The 16,250-nt window shown below is 50.8% G+C and overlaps 1 protein-coding gene across 10 annotated transcripts in view; it reads left to right on the forward strand.

Moving 5' to 3' along the window:
* Positions 1-16,250, forward strand: part of Rbp (RIMS binding protein) — a 394,065-nt gene that overhangs the window by 346,102 nt on the left and 31,713 nt on the right. For 9 of the 10 annotated variants that reach the window (XM_077676865.1, XM_077676856.1, XM_077676860.1 and 6 more), the window contains 5 exons: positions 1,666-1,951; positions 3,689-4,116; positions 4,609-4,756; positions 5,751-5,854; positions 6,810-7,017. In XM_077676865.1, coding sequence (XP_077532991.1) covers positions 1,666-1,951; positions 3,689-4,116; positions 4,609-4,756; positions 5,751-5,854; positions 6,810-7,017 — 1,174 coding nt within the window. The remainder of the gene's footprint in view (positions 1-1,665; positions 1,952-3,688; positions 4,117-4,608; positions 4,757-5,750; positions 5,855-6,809; positions 7,018-16,250) is intronic. The other variant, XM_077676857.1, reaches the window with a different exon arrangement.

Consider the following 16,250-nt stretch of genomic DNA (forward strand, 5'->3'; position numbering starts at 1 on the left):
TTATTCGAAACAACATAAGTAGTCAAAACTTTCCCTTGCGGAGAAATTAGTGTGGTTCCTCAGTTCAGGACCCGAAGTGACGACGGAAACAGTCTATATAGCGTCGCATGATGGCGGCGATAGGACGACTTGGCAGTCTCTTCCCTGAAGCAACGCCGCCTGTATAAACAGTGCCTAATGCGTGAGCGAAAAATGGCCAAACAGCCACTCTCCTGCTGCTCTCTCCTACCCTTCCCCGCTCCGTAGCCTTCCAGCGTGCTTTCGTGTCCGCCAGCCAGCGCCGCTTCTCGGAAACTATGCAAAATAGTGGAAAGTTTGTTTAGCGTTCCCGAGGCGGCGCTCCTACGCCTTCTTGTTTTTCACCATGCCTGTCTGTCTTGATTAGTCACTGATAAAACTTCCTTTGTCACGAAGCAAAATCCCTTGCGCTGCCGCAGGCTGATGCCGGCTTTGCGCGCTTATCTACTCGGATCACAGGCCCTGAAATTTTCTGAGTGGGGCATCCCACCTCTATCCCCTCCGCATTTAGGTATTGTTTTGACCCCGCTGTTCGCACTCCGCATCGGTACGCACTCCTAAAATTGAGGACTGTACTATAGAAGCGCCCGGACAGCGTGGCGGGATCCCAGCTGCTTATCCTTTTGTTTCCTATAATTTTCTGAAGTTTACAAGCACGTGATATTATTGGAAAGTAATCGTAGAAGTGAGCGCCTGAACAAAAAACGTGCACGCAATTTTTCTTCTCTAAATACTCTAGAAAGAAAAATATCAGTAAAATAATGGCTGCCCCATCCGAAAATATCGTTTTTCTGTTAGCTGTATGTCTACCCGACAATCAGTATGTTCTTACACTATTTCAGTCCGCCTCCGTCTTTATCTTTGGAAAAATGCAGCAAGTATCAAGCGAGCGACACGTTGAACAAGATCCCCCCAGTGCGCCACAGAACTAGCGCCCCGTCGCGGCTAAGATGTAAGCGAAACGGCCCTTGAAGCCCAAAGGCAAGCTGACAGACACACGTCGTAGACGTGGGTACAGCGTTCGCGACTCGCGAGCAGTGACGTAAGGCGAGATGTCCGCCGGAACGCGCCACATAGCGGATCAGTGCCTGAACTAAGCGTCCCTACCCTTCCCATTGAAAAGCGCGCGACGCGTCAGGCAATGTTAATACAGGCGGCGTTGCCTGAAGACCGGTAGTTGCTGGGCGTCCAGATCACCGGTGGTCGTCATGTTGACCCTCAGCTCGAAAAGTGGAAGGAGGCAGGAAAGAGTTGGGGCGGGCGGGTTGGGAGCACACTTGATGGGAATGCAGGTTATAGGTGCCTGTTTGAGAAAGAAATGGCATGCTGAGATGTGTTTGGTTCTACATGTAGGCAGTGTAGACAAGTGTGGTGAGGGAAAGTTGTCGTGTGAATTCAGCGGAAAGTAGTTTCTTCGTGTTTTAGTAGCTAGGATGTGGAATCGGGAAGGGCTGTTTAGGGTAGGGGCATACATGCGCTAGATCGCCGTAATGAGTCCCGTGGTCCTACGTCAGCCCTTCTGAGTGGCTAACGAGAAGCATCAGCGCTTAAACTCCCCTTATTTGTGAGTCAGTAGATACGGTGTTGCAGACTATTCTCTCCGAGGCAGCATCCAACGGAGTTGGGGGTCGTTTCTGCTTCCGCCAGATGATGGCCCCTCCCGCTCAGCAGTACCAGCAGCAGCAGCAGCAGCAAGCGCAGCCGGTGAACGCGCACCACCACCACCAGGCCGGGGGCCAGCCGCCCGTGGCGCAGCGGCAGCAGGGCCCCGTGATGGCCCAGCAGCCGGTGCACCAGGGCTCCCACCACGCCGGCGTCCGCCGCAGCGAGAAGCGCAACTCGGCCGGACAGCTCATCATCGAGCCGGACGACGCGCTCAGCGACAAGGAGATCTACCCCTTCTACGGACCCGCAGGCATGCCGCCCATGCATGGTGATGAACACTGTCGTGATGAGGGGAAGTGCCCTAAGCACCCTTGTGTAGAAGCAGCTCGGTTATGTCTGCTTTCTTCTCTCTGGACTGCAAAACGGGTACCAATTATACATATAAGAGGCCGTACTTTCTTGAGGGTGGCTTTTTACGGGGCCCCGTCTGTTGAGGTCCGTCAGTTTCACAACGGGTAGAGAAGAAAACTAGCTCTACGGGGCCCAGATTGGACCGCCCGTAGCCCGTACCACATCGTCGGGGTCTCCGGATAGGCTGCGGAGCAGGAGGAGGCAGGGGGCGGTGCAAAGCGAGATGTTGATGCCGTCGCATCAACGTAGGCTTACTTTATAATTTCCAAAGTCGGACAGCTTTAACAGCGGCGAACTGTTATAAGCTCGATTTCGGGATTTTTCCCGTTCCCGTTTTAATGTGGCGTTGCCATAAGCGTGTCCTGGCGCCGAAAAAAAAAGAATGCACGTTGGCCAATTCGGAGAGTCACGTCAGCTGTGACGTTGGCGTCGCGTGCCTCGGTGGAGCACGATGCGGCTATCGGTCTTACGGTTCGAACGATAAGTCACCAGCTATAGGTTCCAAACCGACTCTTGTTGGGCCGCGGGAAATTTAAGGTGTGTTCATGGGCAGCTGCAGTGAGAGCGTGTCGGCTCCTTTCGATCGCAGCACCACCAAAGGCGCTATACTGTGTGTGCGCGCGTTGCGGACCGTCGTAGGGAGCGTACGTCTCCTAAAAGGCATCGGCCATGTTACACTGCACAACAGACTAGCGCAAGGGAACGTCTTGGAGATTTGATACCACTGTAATAATATATTTCTGGACTTGTTTAATGCGTGAACGTTTACAGGACTTGCACGAATCCGAAGTTCACTTGTTGCATTGCAAAAACGCAGTCGCAAGAAACTACGTACATCTCTAACGTCTTCATATTGGTCACGAGAGTACCTATAGTGTCGACGGATAGAATGCAAAACCTTGTCCCGGCGTCGCGCGCACCCGCTGACGTCGGGGGCCTCGATGCATGGGCCTGCAGCGATTCACGGATATTTCCGCTGCCTGCCCGACGGCCACCTAAATACCTGTACTGTTCGTAGTCACAAAAGCAATCAGGTGGCGTCAACTATTCAGGTCAAGCTCCAGTAGTCAATGCTAAAGTTAAAAAGGAGACACCAACACTTGCGCTGATCTATGGTTGGCCTACAACGTTAGTGCAGCTTTAGAGATAAATATGGCCCTCAAAATTTATCCGCAAGGAAACAGCAGCTGTATAACTTCGATTTCTGTTTCTAGTATGTATTTTAGCACAGGTTTTAGTCGTGTTCAAAACGGGATTCAAATTGCGCTCTGCGAGAAAGCAGCGATTAAACGAGACACAAGAACATATGCTACACAGCCATACCACTGTTTCTTTTTTTGTTGTTTTAAGTTGTTTAGTTTAACCATAAACCAACTTCAAGGCTTTACCCAGCGAATGTTTCATACAAAACATTCCTTCATACACGCGTCGTCTAACACCTGCACCGTTTTTCCATTTTGACGATCACCCGAACAGAGAATTACGGTGGTGCCCTCCCTGCTACATGCTATCTCAAGGCACTGCCGGATCACGCTTCAGTTACATCTCGAGCACTTAACATGTACCTTAACATGGACATGAACCAATAGCACTTAAAATGGACCTTAACATGGACAACAGCACTTAACATGGACCTGTGCATTCTTCGACACAGACATGGGCAAAGAGAGTGACGGAGGGGGCATCGGCGTGGTGGACAACTACTCGGAGGAAGAGTTCTCCAAGTACGACATGGGAAGCCGGAGCGGCGCTCCTCGTCCGGCGGCCAGGCATCAGGTCGCGGGGCGGTACCACGGCCAGCGCGGGGAACCTCCGGTACAGCACAGCGGCATGGGGTATCAGGAGCGGCCCAGGCCCACTTCCCCGACGCCTCCGTCGAGGGCCATGCGACCCCTGGTGGAGGACGAACCGCCGGCCGGCAGGGGCCCGTACGGTCGTCAGTCCGGCGGCGGAGGACGCGGCCAGCGGCAGCCCCGGGTGCGCTGGTTCGTCGCGCTGTTCGACTACGACCCGCAGACCATGTCGCCCAACCCGGACACGGCTGACGAGGAGCTGCCTTTCCAAGAGGGAGAGCTCATCAAGGTGCTGCCCGAGTATTTTGCGCCACTGAACAGATTACGTTGCTACTTGGATCTCCGCTCGAGCAGTATTTTAAAGCGAAAGCGTTACTTGGCTAGGCTGGCATCTGCAAAAAGCGCTTACAACACAGCTAACCCTCAGTACGAGCTCAATTTGCTATGCGATCAACAGCGGCGCGCGCATCAGAAAAAATACAACGCAAAGAAACCATCGGTGCACGCTCCATTGTCATGTTTGTGATACGTGCTATTGAACGCGCGCCGAGAGTTAGCTGTTTCGTGTACTCTTATTGCGGGCGCCAGATGGTGAGGCTTTTATGGATGCCAGCGGGGCTGCGGGCTTTCGCCAGCCTAGCCAATTAACGCTTTCACATTAAAATAAAACACCGAAGCGCTCACCACATGCTCCGCTTAGGCCTCTTAATCTAATGGGTTTATCGCAAAGTGCCCTAAAAAGAGGAATAGCGGCACCTTGGTGTTCGTTGTGCTCTCGCAGATCTACGGCGGCAAGGACCAAGACGGCTTCTACAAGGGAGAAGCGAACGGCCGCGTGGGCTACGTGCCCTGCAACATGGTCTCCGAGGTCCACATGGACAGCGAGACGGGGGAACCGCTCAGGACACGGCAGCCTCAGCACAGAGGGGGTAAGCTAGCCATTCAGCCAAATAGCAAGCTGCCGGCGCATTTTAGTCTCTAGGTGCCATATCACAGTGAACGGTGTGTGTGTGTGAGAGAGATAGAGAGAGATAGATAGAGAGAGAGAGGGACAGGGAGAGAGAGAGAGAAACATCTTACTTTGCTCTTCTCTAAAGGCTTCTGCCTCGATCGGGTGAGTTTTCTGCTACTAGTCGTCTCCAACGGCTGCCTCAATGTGTTGGAGGAGGGCGTCCCAGTGCCCTTCCTCTGTCAATTTTCATGACGAGGTGACCAAGTGTCCGGCTGAGGATGTGTACCCGCCGATGCTTTTCGTGGACCAACGGACCCTGACGCAGCGGGTGCTACAGGCCGCTTACAGGGCTGCAGGCCGCTTACAGGGCTTTACAGGCTACAGGATACATGCCATATGGCTGAGGTCGCCCCCCAACCTCAACCCAGTGTATCAACAATAAAGTGTTCTCTCTCTCTCTCTCTCTCTCTCTCTCTCTCTCTCTCTCTCTCTCTCTCTCTCTCTCTCTCTCTCTCTCTCTCTCTCTCTCTCTCTCTCTCTCTCTCTCTCTCTCTCTCTCTCTCTTTGATATTTTATGTCAACAACATATCGCATATGCTCTTGCACTGTAATGGACGTCCCCGGGTTCCATTCAGGAGGCCCAATACTCCGTATGGTGGCGCTGCGCGCTCAAGGATGGGAAGCATGAATGCAGATTTACATACATTTGGGCTTCTGTTATACAACTCGTAGTGACTCTAGCACGATTCTGCCGGCTTCACAGGTGCGCTGGGCCTTACGATTTCACATTTAAAAAACGAATACCCTCCAGTTCAGTTACTATTCACGTTCGAGTCATCGTTTCTGGCAGCCTGTTGCGAAACTTGCCTTCCAATTTGTAATACACTGCCTTCAAAGGACATCGAATGGCGTGCGAATTTAATGAAAAGCTGCTATAAATACAAAAACCTTGCCTTTCTTCGGGCTTTCAGGGGGGAACGAGTCGTGGGGAGGCGTCATGCGACCACAGCCCAAGAGGATGGTAGCGCTGTATGACTACGACCCGGCTGAGCTGAGCCCGAACCCAGACCCTTTCGTAAGTCTGACATTACGAGTCCCTGTGGGAGGGTTGTGAAGCGTCCTGAAGTTCCGCGTTTTAACTGTCGCCAGTAACAAATGACATGAGGCCTAGAAAACAGCGATATCCTAATTTCTATAATTGAAGTTGACTGCTGCGTTGATGCATCAATAGGTACCTCATCCATCCGAAGTGAACAGGAAGCATTTATATGACTCCAAAATAGCTTAAGAGCATTGGGGATGGACCTTTTGTTGCTGATGCGGCTTAGCATCCGTGAGGCCATGCCTCATCCCCCGCAGTTCTTCGTCGAAAATACAGAGGGTAGAAATCCGGCAGAGGTGGAAAAGCCCTCCGCTCATCAGCTGACCACATCCAATTCCGTGATGAAAGGATAACTGGACATATGAGTGACCAACCATATTTCTAGCCTAAGGGGACCCTGCAACACATTTTTCAAATTTTTTCGAAATATAAATGTTTGGAGGGCGTAATCAGCAAGCACATCCATTACTTATATTAGGGGGTCGCAAAGTACCTCAGCCAAAAATTACTGCTCTATGCCCATCAAATAACGTAGAAACTTGCTCGAAAGATTTTTCTATTGCTATTGCTATTGGTTTTGCTATTCCTCGACCGCTGGAATTGCGTCATTACAGCATCGTAAAGGCTATTGGCCGGCTTTTTTTTTTTCAGTTGAAGCAGTGAACGCAGTCGACAGCCTCCTTAAAAAGAAAGCCACAAAAGCTAAGCAGAAACAAGGCGCATCTGCTGCGACGAGAAAATCACGCAGTGCCGCTCCGTGCTGTCAATAACTATGGATTTTGCAGCGCTTCCAGACGCGAAGGAAAGAGTGAAAGCGTTTACCGGACGTGTCGTGGAGTCCCTTTAAGTGACGAGTGAAATTGCAGCTGCAACTCCGATGAGGCGGGCGCCTCGATTCCGACGAGCGTGTGCAATCATTGCGGCGCAGTCGGAGCTGGCGTTCAGCACGGGTGACGTGATCTACGTGTACGGCGACATGGACGAGGACGGCTTCTACTTCGGCGAGTGTCGGGGCCAGCAGGGACTCGTGCCTTCAAACTTCCTCACCGAGGCGCCCGCCGACTACGCGGACTCCGCCTCCGCCGCGGGACAACAGAGGCCCGGAGGCTCCCGGCACGGCTCCATGCAGCACAAGGGTACGCGCGCACCTCCGCTGCATTTTGCAGGCACCCTACGGTTTTAGCCTTTATCTCGGAGTTTGAGGGGAGTGATTGCAGTTAGCGACGCTCACGCAGTAAGGTTACGCTGCAGTCGTGCGCCACCATAGAAGCGAAGTTTATAGGTGCGTCAAACGCCGTATGTTCGCTCGTATGATCTGCCCCTGTGTAAACCCGAACCCCAATGTTGCGAAATTATATAAATAGGCACAAATATACATTTATATATATAATGTATGTAGCATGCATGCATGCAAGTATGTATGTACGTATGTATGTACGTATGTATGTATGTATGTATGTATGTATGTATGTATACATACCCGCCACTCCACTGCCGTGTAATTCATTCTTCTTGAAAAATGAGCAAAAACCCCGAAACTGCGTCGTGTTTGTTCAGATAGCGAACGCACTCGTGGTTATCAAACCCGTACAGTTTCTTAGTAATGATATTAGAGAGGAAACTGCGCCTGGGAATCCATGTCGGCGCGGGGGGTCACGGGAAGATTCAGCGCTGCAGGCTTGAGCTAGGCATGACATTTGGATTCCGAGGAGTTTTTTTTTTTTTTTTTTCGGGGGGGGGGGGGGTATCTTCCTTCGTATGGATTAATATGCCAAGACAACCGTTCCGACAGTCTCATTACAAGGAATACGCTTGACTTCCTTTTTCCTTAGCTTTAAAACAGCGGGTCTTTTTTCTATATATATAGCATACCACTTTCCTTTGTGTTTTTGTGGCACTGCGGTTGAATTTACGGCCACTAAGACGTTTTAGTCCAAGCCAAGCATGAAACTAAGGCGAGCGCACAGTATAGGTTGTATTCACTGGCGAGTACGCATGCAGGCAATCGTGTGTGCGCCGTCACTGGTTACGTCGGGCGCTGCGGGATGGCGGTACTTGTCCGTGCTAAGCACATGATGTGTGTTGGGCGTTCCAAACTCTACCCCACCGAACGCTAATGCCTCGAATCCAATGTGAGTGCGATTAATAACATCCCCGCACGGGGCACCTTGAGTATTCATGGTGACGGTGTTGGCGACACCGCGGACCCCGAGCCCCCAACATAAACTGTAACCTACCGTGGTGATGTGTTTAAAGGTGAAGGGTAGAAGCCTCAAACGGTGGCCGTCGGAGCCCAGGTCAAGCTCCGGCGGATGGGCTCCCTGTCTGTTTACCAGGCAGGGAGCTCCGGGACCTCTCAGGCTATCAGGGTAAGGTTTGAGAAGAAAGTACCCCCGTCCCCTGCTTCTATTACATGCCCTATGGTAAATCGTAAACCCCCCCCCCAAACATGATCGGACCTTGAAAAGGGTCCGCACCGAAGAATCTTTTCCACGTCTTCCTGCCTTCAACTCACCGAAACCTGACAACTACCCACGTTTTTTGATAGTTGAATCGGTTGACAACTCCAAGCCTCTTTCCTCACAATCTGTATTTCTTGTATCCAAGTTTCTTGAATCTATCCTAGGCAACACATACAATGCTAAAAAACTAAGAACTGGCGAGGTCCTAGTTGAGGTTAACTCACAGAAGCAAGCCACAACTCTCATGAGCCAAACCCGCATGGTAGACCTGGATATCAGAGTCACACCCCACCGCAGCCTCAACAGCTCCCAGGGTGTGATATCTGAGCCAGACCTCCTAACCGAGAAAGAGACCGATCTGCTCGAAGGCCTAAAAGATCAAGGCGTGACAGCAGTAAGGCGCATCGTCATTAGGAGAGATAACAAAGAAATAGCCACCAAACATCTGATTCTGACTTTCGACCGCTGCACACTGCCCGAGCATATCAACGCAGGTTTCATCCGTTGTTCTGTCCGGCCATACATCCCGAACCCGAGGCGCTGTTTCAAGTGCCAGAGGTTCGGGCATGGTACCAACTCCTGTCGTGGCAGAACAACATGTGCCAAATGTGGCCAGCATGATCATCTATCTGACAACAACTGCACTGCAACCAACCTTACCTGCCCGAATTGCCAGGGTCCACATGCAGCATACTCTCGCGCCTGTGAAAAGTTTCAACTGGAGAAAAAAATCATTAACATAAAGGTAACAGAAAACATCACCTTCCCCGAGGCGCGAAAGAGGTTCGCCTCTTTTCCCCTGGGGAGGTACGCCGACGCAGCTCGCCGGGGGGCGGAGCGGCGTCTGGTTTCGGCGGGGACCCAGTACCGCGAGTCGGACTTGGTCCCGCCCCCGCCCCCCCCTGGGTTGCCTCTGGCAGCCCAACCCGCCTCCGCACCGCTCGCTGAGCCAGCAGCGGCTGTGGTGGCATCCACGTCCGGTGGGGATGCTGCTGCACCCACCGTTTCCCCCTCTCCACCGGCCCGAAGCACACGCGAGGGCCCGGACGAGATGGAGACGGAGGCAGTCGCAGCGACCTCCTCTCTCTCCTCACTGCCTGTGCCATCTGGGGTGCTCCCCACGCCTTCGGCACTGGCAGTGCAGGCAAAGAACACCCGAAAGGGTACCATGTCAAGGGGGCCCAGTCCGCTGGGCACCCCCTTGCCTTCAGATGACGACATGGACGTCGAGCCCTTCCGGCCTTCCTCGCAGCGGAAGGAACGGGCTGCGACGTCCAGGTCAGTAGAGAAGGTCAGAAAACCCCTTCCAAGAGTGCAAGCCCCGAAAGACCCTACATAAATAGTCACACTCCAGTAGCTCTGAACACATAATAATGGGAAGAGAAAATATTGTTCAATGGAACTGCAGAGGCCTTCTGAATAATCTTGACGACGTTTATGAGATTCTGCATGCCAATCAGCCAAGTATAATGTGTGTCCAGGAAACACATCTGAATTTCAAACACACAAATTTCTTGAATACAGTTGAACACGCATATATCGAACACGGATATATCGAATTATTGTCTATATCGAACAGTGCAAACATCCCCTTGAAAATCCCATGCAAAAGTATAGGACTGTTGTACGCGTATATCGAACTCCTGATCATGGGCAAATTCGATATATCGAATTCCGCGCCGAAGGTGCCCCTGAAAGTTTGCTTCCTCTGATGGGGTGGAGTTGATGATAATGTTGACTCATCGCAGGAGCTGCCTGGCTTGGTGAGACAGAGGCGGCGTCCGCGGCATTATGTCGCTTCGATGGCCTTCAACAGCTGTATTCACGCTAGCACGAGGGGCAGCTCCATGATAGCTAGAACGCCGATAGTGGTTGGGGCGAAAGGACATAAAGGATTGATTGATTGATTGTGGGGTTTTAACGCGCCGACGCAACGCAGGCGATGAGGCGCGCCGTAGTGGAGGAGGACATAAAGGAGCAAAAGAAATTGACCGGAGGCACTCTTTTTCTGTGTTTGAGCTGTTTGGTGGCTCGTGTAGGGGGACCGATGCGGCTTTGTATGTTTGCTTTGTCAAGGCATTCATTTCGGAGCAACGAAGGCGGGAATTCGTCGGGTGCAGGCTGCTGAAAAGATGTTGGTTGATAAGGCGTTCGGAATTCCTCGCAGTAGTTTTGATGGCGATGCACGCATCAACATTGACGTAAAGGCGAATGCAGCACAACCCGCCCCGGCTATTCCGGAGCGTGTCGGGTGCAAAGCGACTTCGTTGCACGCCTCCAGATGGGGGAGGTGTTCGGTTCGGATACTGAAGATAACGGCACTCAGTGCCTGACAACGTCCCCAACCGCCTACTGCAGCCGAGGTTACGTCAGCGTTATTCGCCTCTGTTATGGCATAGTACACAGCATTGATTTTCGCATTTTGTGCGTGTTTGTAATCTTGAAGACAATTTGGCGAACTTTACGACGCAGAAAAAAAACAAAACAAGCGAAGCTCAAAGACATTTCAATGATAAATAAAGTGCGGTGGTCATCATGCTGCGGTTAGGATTTTCCGTGCTTTGAGGGTCAAAACGGTAAACTACCGTTTTCCCCGACTTCAGAAAACTCTCAGTGATGTGCGGAGTTGTCAGATAATCTTCAGATAGGCGTATTTTGTATATCGAATTATCGATATATCGAATTCTTTCGCGATCCCCTTGGAGTTCGATATATCCGTGTTCGACTGTAGTTACATGGTATACAGGAAAGACAGGGATGGCTGCACACACTCTTCTGGCGGTGTTGCCATAATCACCCGCAAATCCTTAGCATGCCACCCTGTCACCTTGAACACCGTCCTTGAGGCTGTAGCCGTCCGCACAATAATATTTAATAGATTGATAACGGTATGCTCCATATACATTCCTCCTGATGTTTCACTTTTAAGCTCTGACTTCGAGGCGCTGGTTGACCAGCTGCCCGAACCATACATCCTGACAGGCGACCTTAATGCTCACAACGCTCTTTGGGGCTCTTCTCGCACGGATGCCCGAGGTCGCCTTATAGAAAAATTTCTTACATCTTCAGGAGCATGCCTTTTCAATACTAAACAGCCTACATACCATAATATAGGACACAACACATACTCATGTCTTGACTTGGCGATTGGCTCCGCAGTTCTCTTTCCATGTCTTGAGTGGGGTGTGGGCACTGACCCATATGGCAGTGACCACTTCCCCACCTCACTTACATATATAGGTAAAGGCCCAAGCAGTTCATCTTCCCATAATAGGTTCAATGAAGCACGAGCTAACTGGAACACATTTACAGAGACATCCAAACTACACCACACATCCATAGGACACCTACACGTTGAAGAAGCCACCCAACTGCTCACGGCGCACATCCTCGACGCCGCCGAAAAGTCCATTCCCCACGCCTCTGGTGCCCCGCGCAACCAGCGGAGGCCGTGGTGGAATGAGGACTGCAGGCGGGCGCGAGAGGCCCAGAACAAGGCGTGGGGTGTCCTTCGTCGGTACCCCACGTCGGGTAACCTCATTTTGTTCAAACGGGCCAAGGCGTTAGGTAAACGTGTGCGCCGTGAGGCAAAACGAGAGAGTTGGCGCTCATTCATAACATCTATAAACTCATACACAGACACACGCAAGGTATGGACACGTATACGCAAACTCAAAGGACAACATACACACAGCCTGCCCCTGGTCAGTACAACAGGGGACACACTGGAAGACCAGGCTGACACACTCGCACAACACTTCCAAGACGTGTCCAGTTCAGCACACTACACGAACACTTTCCTGAAGTATAAAGCATCTTGTGAAAAGAAGTCCCTACACGACAACAACAAATCACAGACTTCTTACAACTCCCTGTTTTCACTACATGAGCTGAGGGCTGCTCTGAGCACGTGTAAACCCTCAGCTCCAGGCCCAGACAACATTACATACACAATGATACAACACCTACACGCAGACACACTTGAAGCACTTCTACATCTATATAATAAAATATGGCTTTCGGGGCACATTCCACACTCTTGGAGGGAGGCCATTGTAGTGGCTTTCTTGAAGGAGGGAAAGGACCCGTCGTCCCCCTCAAGTTACCGTCCAATAGCCCTGACGAGCTGCCTGTGCAAGCTCTTCGAGAAGATGATAAATCGCAGGCTTGTGTACTTCCTCGAGTACAATGGTCTTCTCGAGAGCTGCCAGGCAGGCTTTAGGGTAGGGCGATCGACGAACGATCAACTGGTTGCACTTGACTCATACATCAAGGATGCCTTCGTGCATAAGCAGTACTGCTTAACTGTATTTTTCGACCTCGAGAAGGCCTACGACTCCGCTTGGCGTTATGGGATCCTTAGTGACCTCAGGTCATTCGGTGTTTCGGGTAATATGTTGAACACCCTTGTTAGTTATTTGTCGGACAGAGCGTTCAGAGTAAGAGTTGGTTGTGCACTTTCAAAGGTTCACGTCCAAGAAAATGGCGTGCCGCAAGGAGGCGTGTTGAGTTGCACTCTCTTTATCGTAAAGATGAACTCTCTTGGAAAGGCACTGCCACCAACAATCTCTTATTCTATGTATGTAGACGACGTGCAAATATCTTTTAAATCATGTAATATGTCAATATGCGAACGTCAAGTCCAGCTTGGTGTCAAGAAGCTTGCCGGCTGGGCAAGACAAGAATGGGTTTAAATTGAATCCTTCAAAAAGCTCCTGCGTTGTGTTCTCCAGAAAGCGCGGGGTTCATCCGGACCCAGACATTACTCTGAATGGCGTGTCGCTTCCTGTGAACAAGGAGCACAAGTTCTTAGGTGTTGTGTTTGACCAGAAACTCACATTCATTCCACACATCAAGAAACTTAAACATAAATGTCTGAAAACAATGAATATACTTAAGGTTCTCTCCCATCAATCGTATGGTTCCGACAAAGAACTCCTACTACGGCTCTATACTGCTTTGGTTAGGTCTCGTTTAGACTATGGCAGTGTGGTATATGGGTCGGCGACTAAAACAGCGTTGCGAATGCTTGACCCAGTGCTACACTTGGGGCTACGGCTTGCGTCGGGTGCTTTTCGCACTAGCCCTGTCGAGAGCCTGTATGCCGAGTGTAATAAGTGGAGCCTTGAGAACCAACGGACGTATATGGACTTACTTTATGCTTTTAAAATTTCATCTCTGAATAACCATCCTTTTTATCATGTCTTTAACGACACATCAACATCACTGCTTTTTGTAAATCGCCCATCCGTTCCTCTGCCCTTTTCACTTAGAGTGAGAGAGCGAGCCTCGGATCTGAGCGCTTCGTTTTTAGACGTGTACAGATCATCCTTTTCAGACATTTTACCTCCTTGGAAAGTTCGTCCTGTGTCCTCCGACCTTTCTTTTATGAAACTTGACAAAAATCGGGTACCGCGAGCTGCAATACTGCAGCACTTTCTGTCTCTACAGTTTAAATACCCACTTGCAGAATTTTACAGTGACGCGTCTAAAACCTCCACTATGGTTTCCTGCGCTGCTCATGGTCCGAATTTCAGTGCAGCCAGAACCATGAGCGTCCACACGACAATTTTTTCAGCAGAAGCGTACGGGATTTTGCTGGTTGTACGACACATACTTGAAAATCAAATTCCGAAGTCTATCATCTACACAGATTCCTTGAGTGTTGTTCGCGCACTGTCATCGCATACACCCCCCAAAAACCACATAGTTAATCTTGTATTTAACACTATCATGTCTGTGTATGCGCAGAAGCAACAGCTGCTCCTCTGCTGGGTTCCAGGACACGCTGGGATCGCTGGAAACGAGTTGGCAGACGAGAGGGCTGCTGCTGCTGCACTCAGGAACACTGTAGACATAACAACCGTACCCTACACAGACCTCAAACCACACATAAGACAACACCTGCGCAGAACATGGCAAACACACTGGGACGAACAGACAGACAACAAACTACATGTAATAAAGCCACACTTGGGACGGTACACAGCTGACTCACGCAACAGACACACGGAAGTCGCCTTGGGTAGGCTGCGGATAGGGCACACCCATGCGACGCACTCGTATCTGCTGACGGGATCTTCTAGACCCCAGTGCAGCAGGTGCGGAGAGGCCCTATCCGTAGTGCACATACTAATCACATGCAAGGCACTTCACACAACACGACACAAACACTTCAGAGAACTCTACAGACAACATATTCCCCTACATCCATCGTTTTTCCTAGGTGATGATGCCATTGTTTCCGTGAAACGTGTGTTTGAGTATTTGTCCGACGTCAAGTTTTTAAACCTCATTTCCTATCACGCATCATGAAATCTGGCCCTATACACCAGCCATGCTCATTGTCGTTTTGTGATTTTACTTTTGTTTTTTCTGATTTTACTTAGTGTTTAAGGTTTCACCCCTATCATCGACTATAGTTTTGGCGCTCTTTGCCCCAGTTGGCCTTGCGCCATAAACATCCAACGATCATCATCATCGATTAATAACATCTCTGATGACACCACCATTGACACCCGGGTTGAAAAAGAGCAGACGACGCAATCCGGTGTTTGTCTTTTTATTCTGTGGTGTGCAGCCGCAGTGGGACAAGTCGCGCCATGTCCGTGGTCGTTTTCAGTGTTGCCAAACTAAGAAATTGACAGCTAAACTTCTCAGTGAATACCATCTACAATGGCGGCCCATGACGGCACAGGCGGCCTTGATGTCAGCCGCATATACGCTAGCGCCAGATTCATCTCTAGTGTATATTGTAAGAAACTCTATGATCAAACCATATCTTGCTGTACGGCAAGGTACATCTACTGAGATGATCACTTGACGATAGCTATATACTAGTTTCAGAAGCTCTCCTGTCATTCGCACAAGGGGAAGCGCCTGTTATCTCATCATCTTCGACCCCACACGGCGGCATCTGACTGTGGAAAGGTCAGGGCGCTCGCAATGAAGGTAGGGTAGCGCGAATCCTACACTGAGCGGTTTAAGTTCGTTTTAGAGCGAAAGCTCTTATTTGCCGCGTCTCGTAAGGTCATTCATCGCGTCGCAATGATTTTTAGCCGCCTGAGCGCAAGTGCGGCAGGTGTGACGTCACGCCACATGATCCGGTGTAGAGAGGCGTCGCAGCTGTCGCAGCTCCGCTAGCTCGGAGCCTCGCCGCTGGTGTACCACTAGCGTCACTAAATAGGCTACGCTTAAGAGTACCGCCACTTCGTGCACCCGGAAGCGTCTGGGGGCCATTGTGTTTCTGGCTTGCAATGTTGCCATCTTTCCCAACGAAACCGCCGCCGGTTGTGACGGGCAGTGTGACCGGCTGCTCTAGCGTCAGCGCAGCAGAGAGAGAGAGAGAGAGAGAGAGAGAGAGAGAGAGAGAGAGAGAGAGAGAGAGAGTAGAGGTGCCCAGAAACAAAATGGCTGCGCCCATATGTAAACAAATATCACTTGGTGCCTACCGACCAATGAAAATCCTGGCGGCACATAACAATTATGGAAAAGAGTGCCGATACTCTAAAAGCCATTATTTAGTGACGCTAAGTACCGCTGAATTAAGCGAAGGTATAACGGCTGCTTCGCCGGTGCTTGGTCGCTCACTGTCCACATGGATGGCAAGCCGGCTGGGTCATAAGTGCGTGCGCCTCAGCTTTCGCTCGTTATAACTGGGTCTGTAAGTGCTAAACCTGAGCGTTTTTGTTTTTTTTCATAATACAATAAGCCGGCAGGAATAGAGCAACAGCAACATTGCAGTGACGGCTGGTGACGACACATGCATCGCAGTGCAGTCCACATTGCGGAGAAGCTGCATTCAGAGGGAGCATTCCCGTATTACCCGCACCTGTCGCCACATCCGGTGCCGCTCTGAGTGCATCCAGCTCTGTCACAACTACGGCCGCACAAATCAGTGCTCCACA

The sequence above is a fragment of the Haemaphysalis longicornis genome, unplaced genomic scaffold (assembly GCF_048455015.1).
Source record: "Haemaphysalis longicornis isolate Haplotype H1 unplaced genomic scaffold, Haemaphysalis longicornis Haplotype H1 scaffold_7, whole genome shotgun sequence".
NCBI lineage: Eukaryota > Metazoa > Arthropoda > Arachnida > Ixodida > Ixodidae > Haemaphysalis > Haemaphysalis longicornis.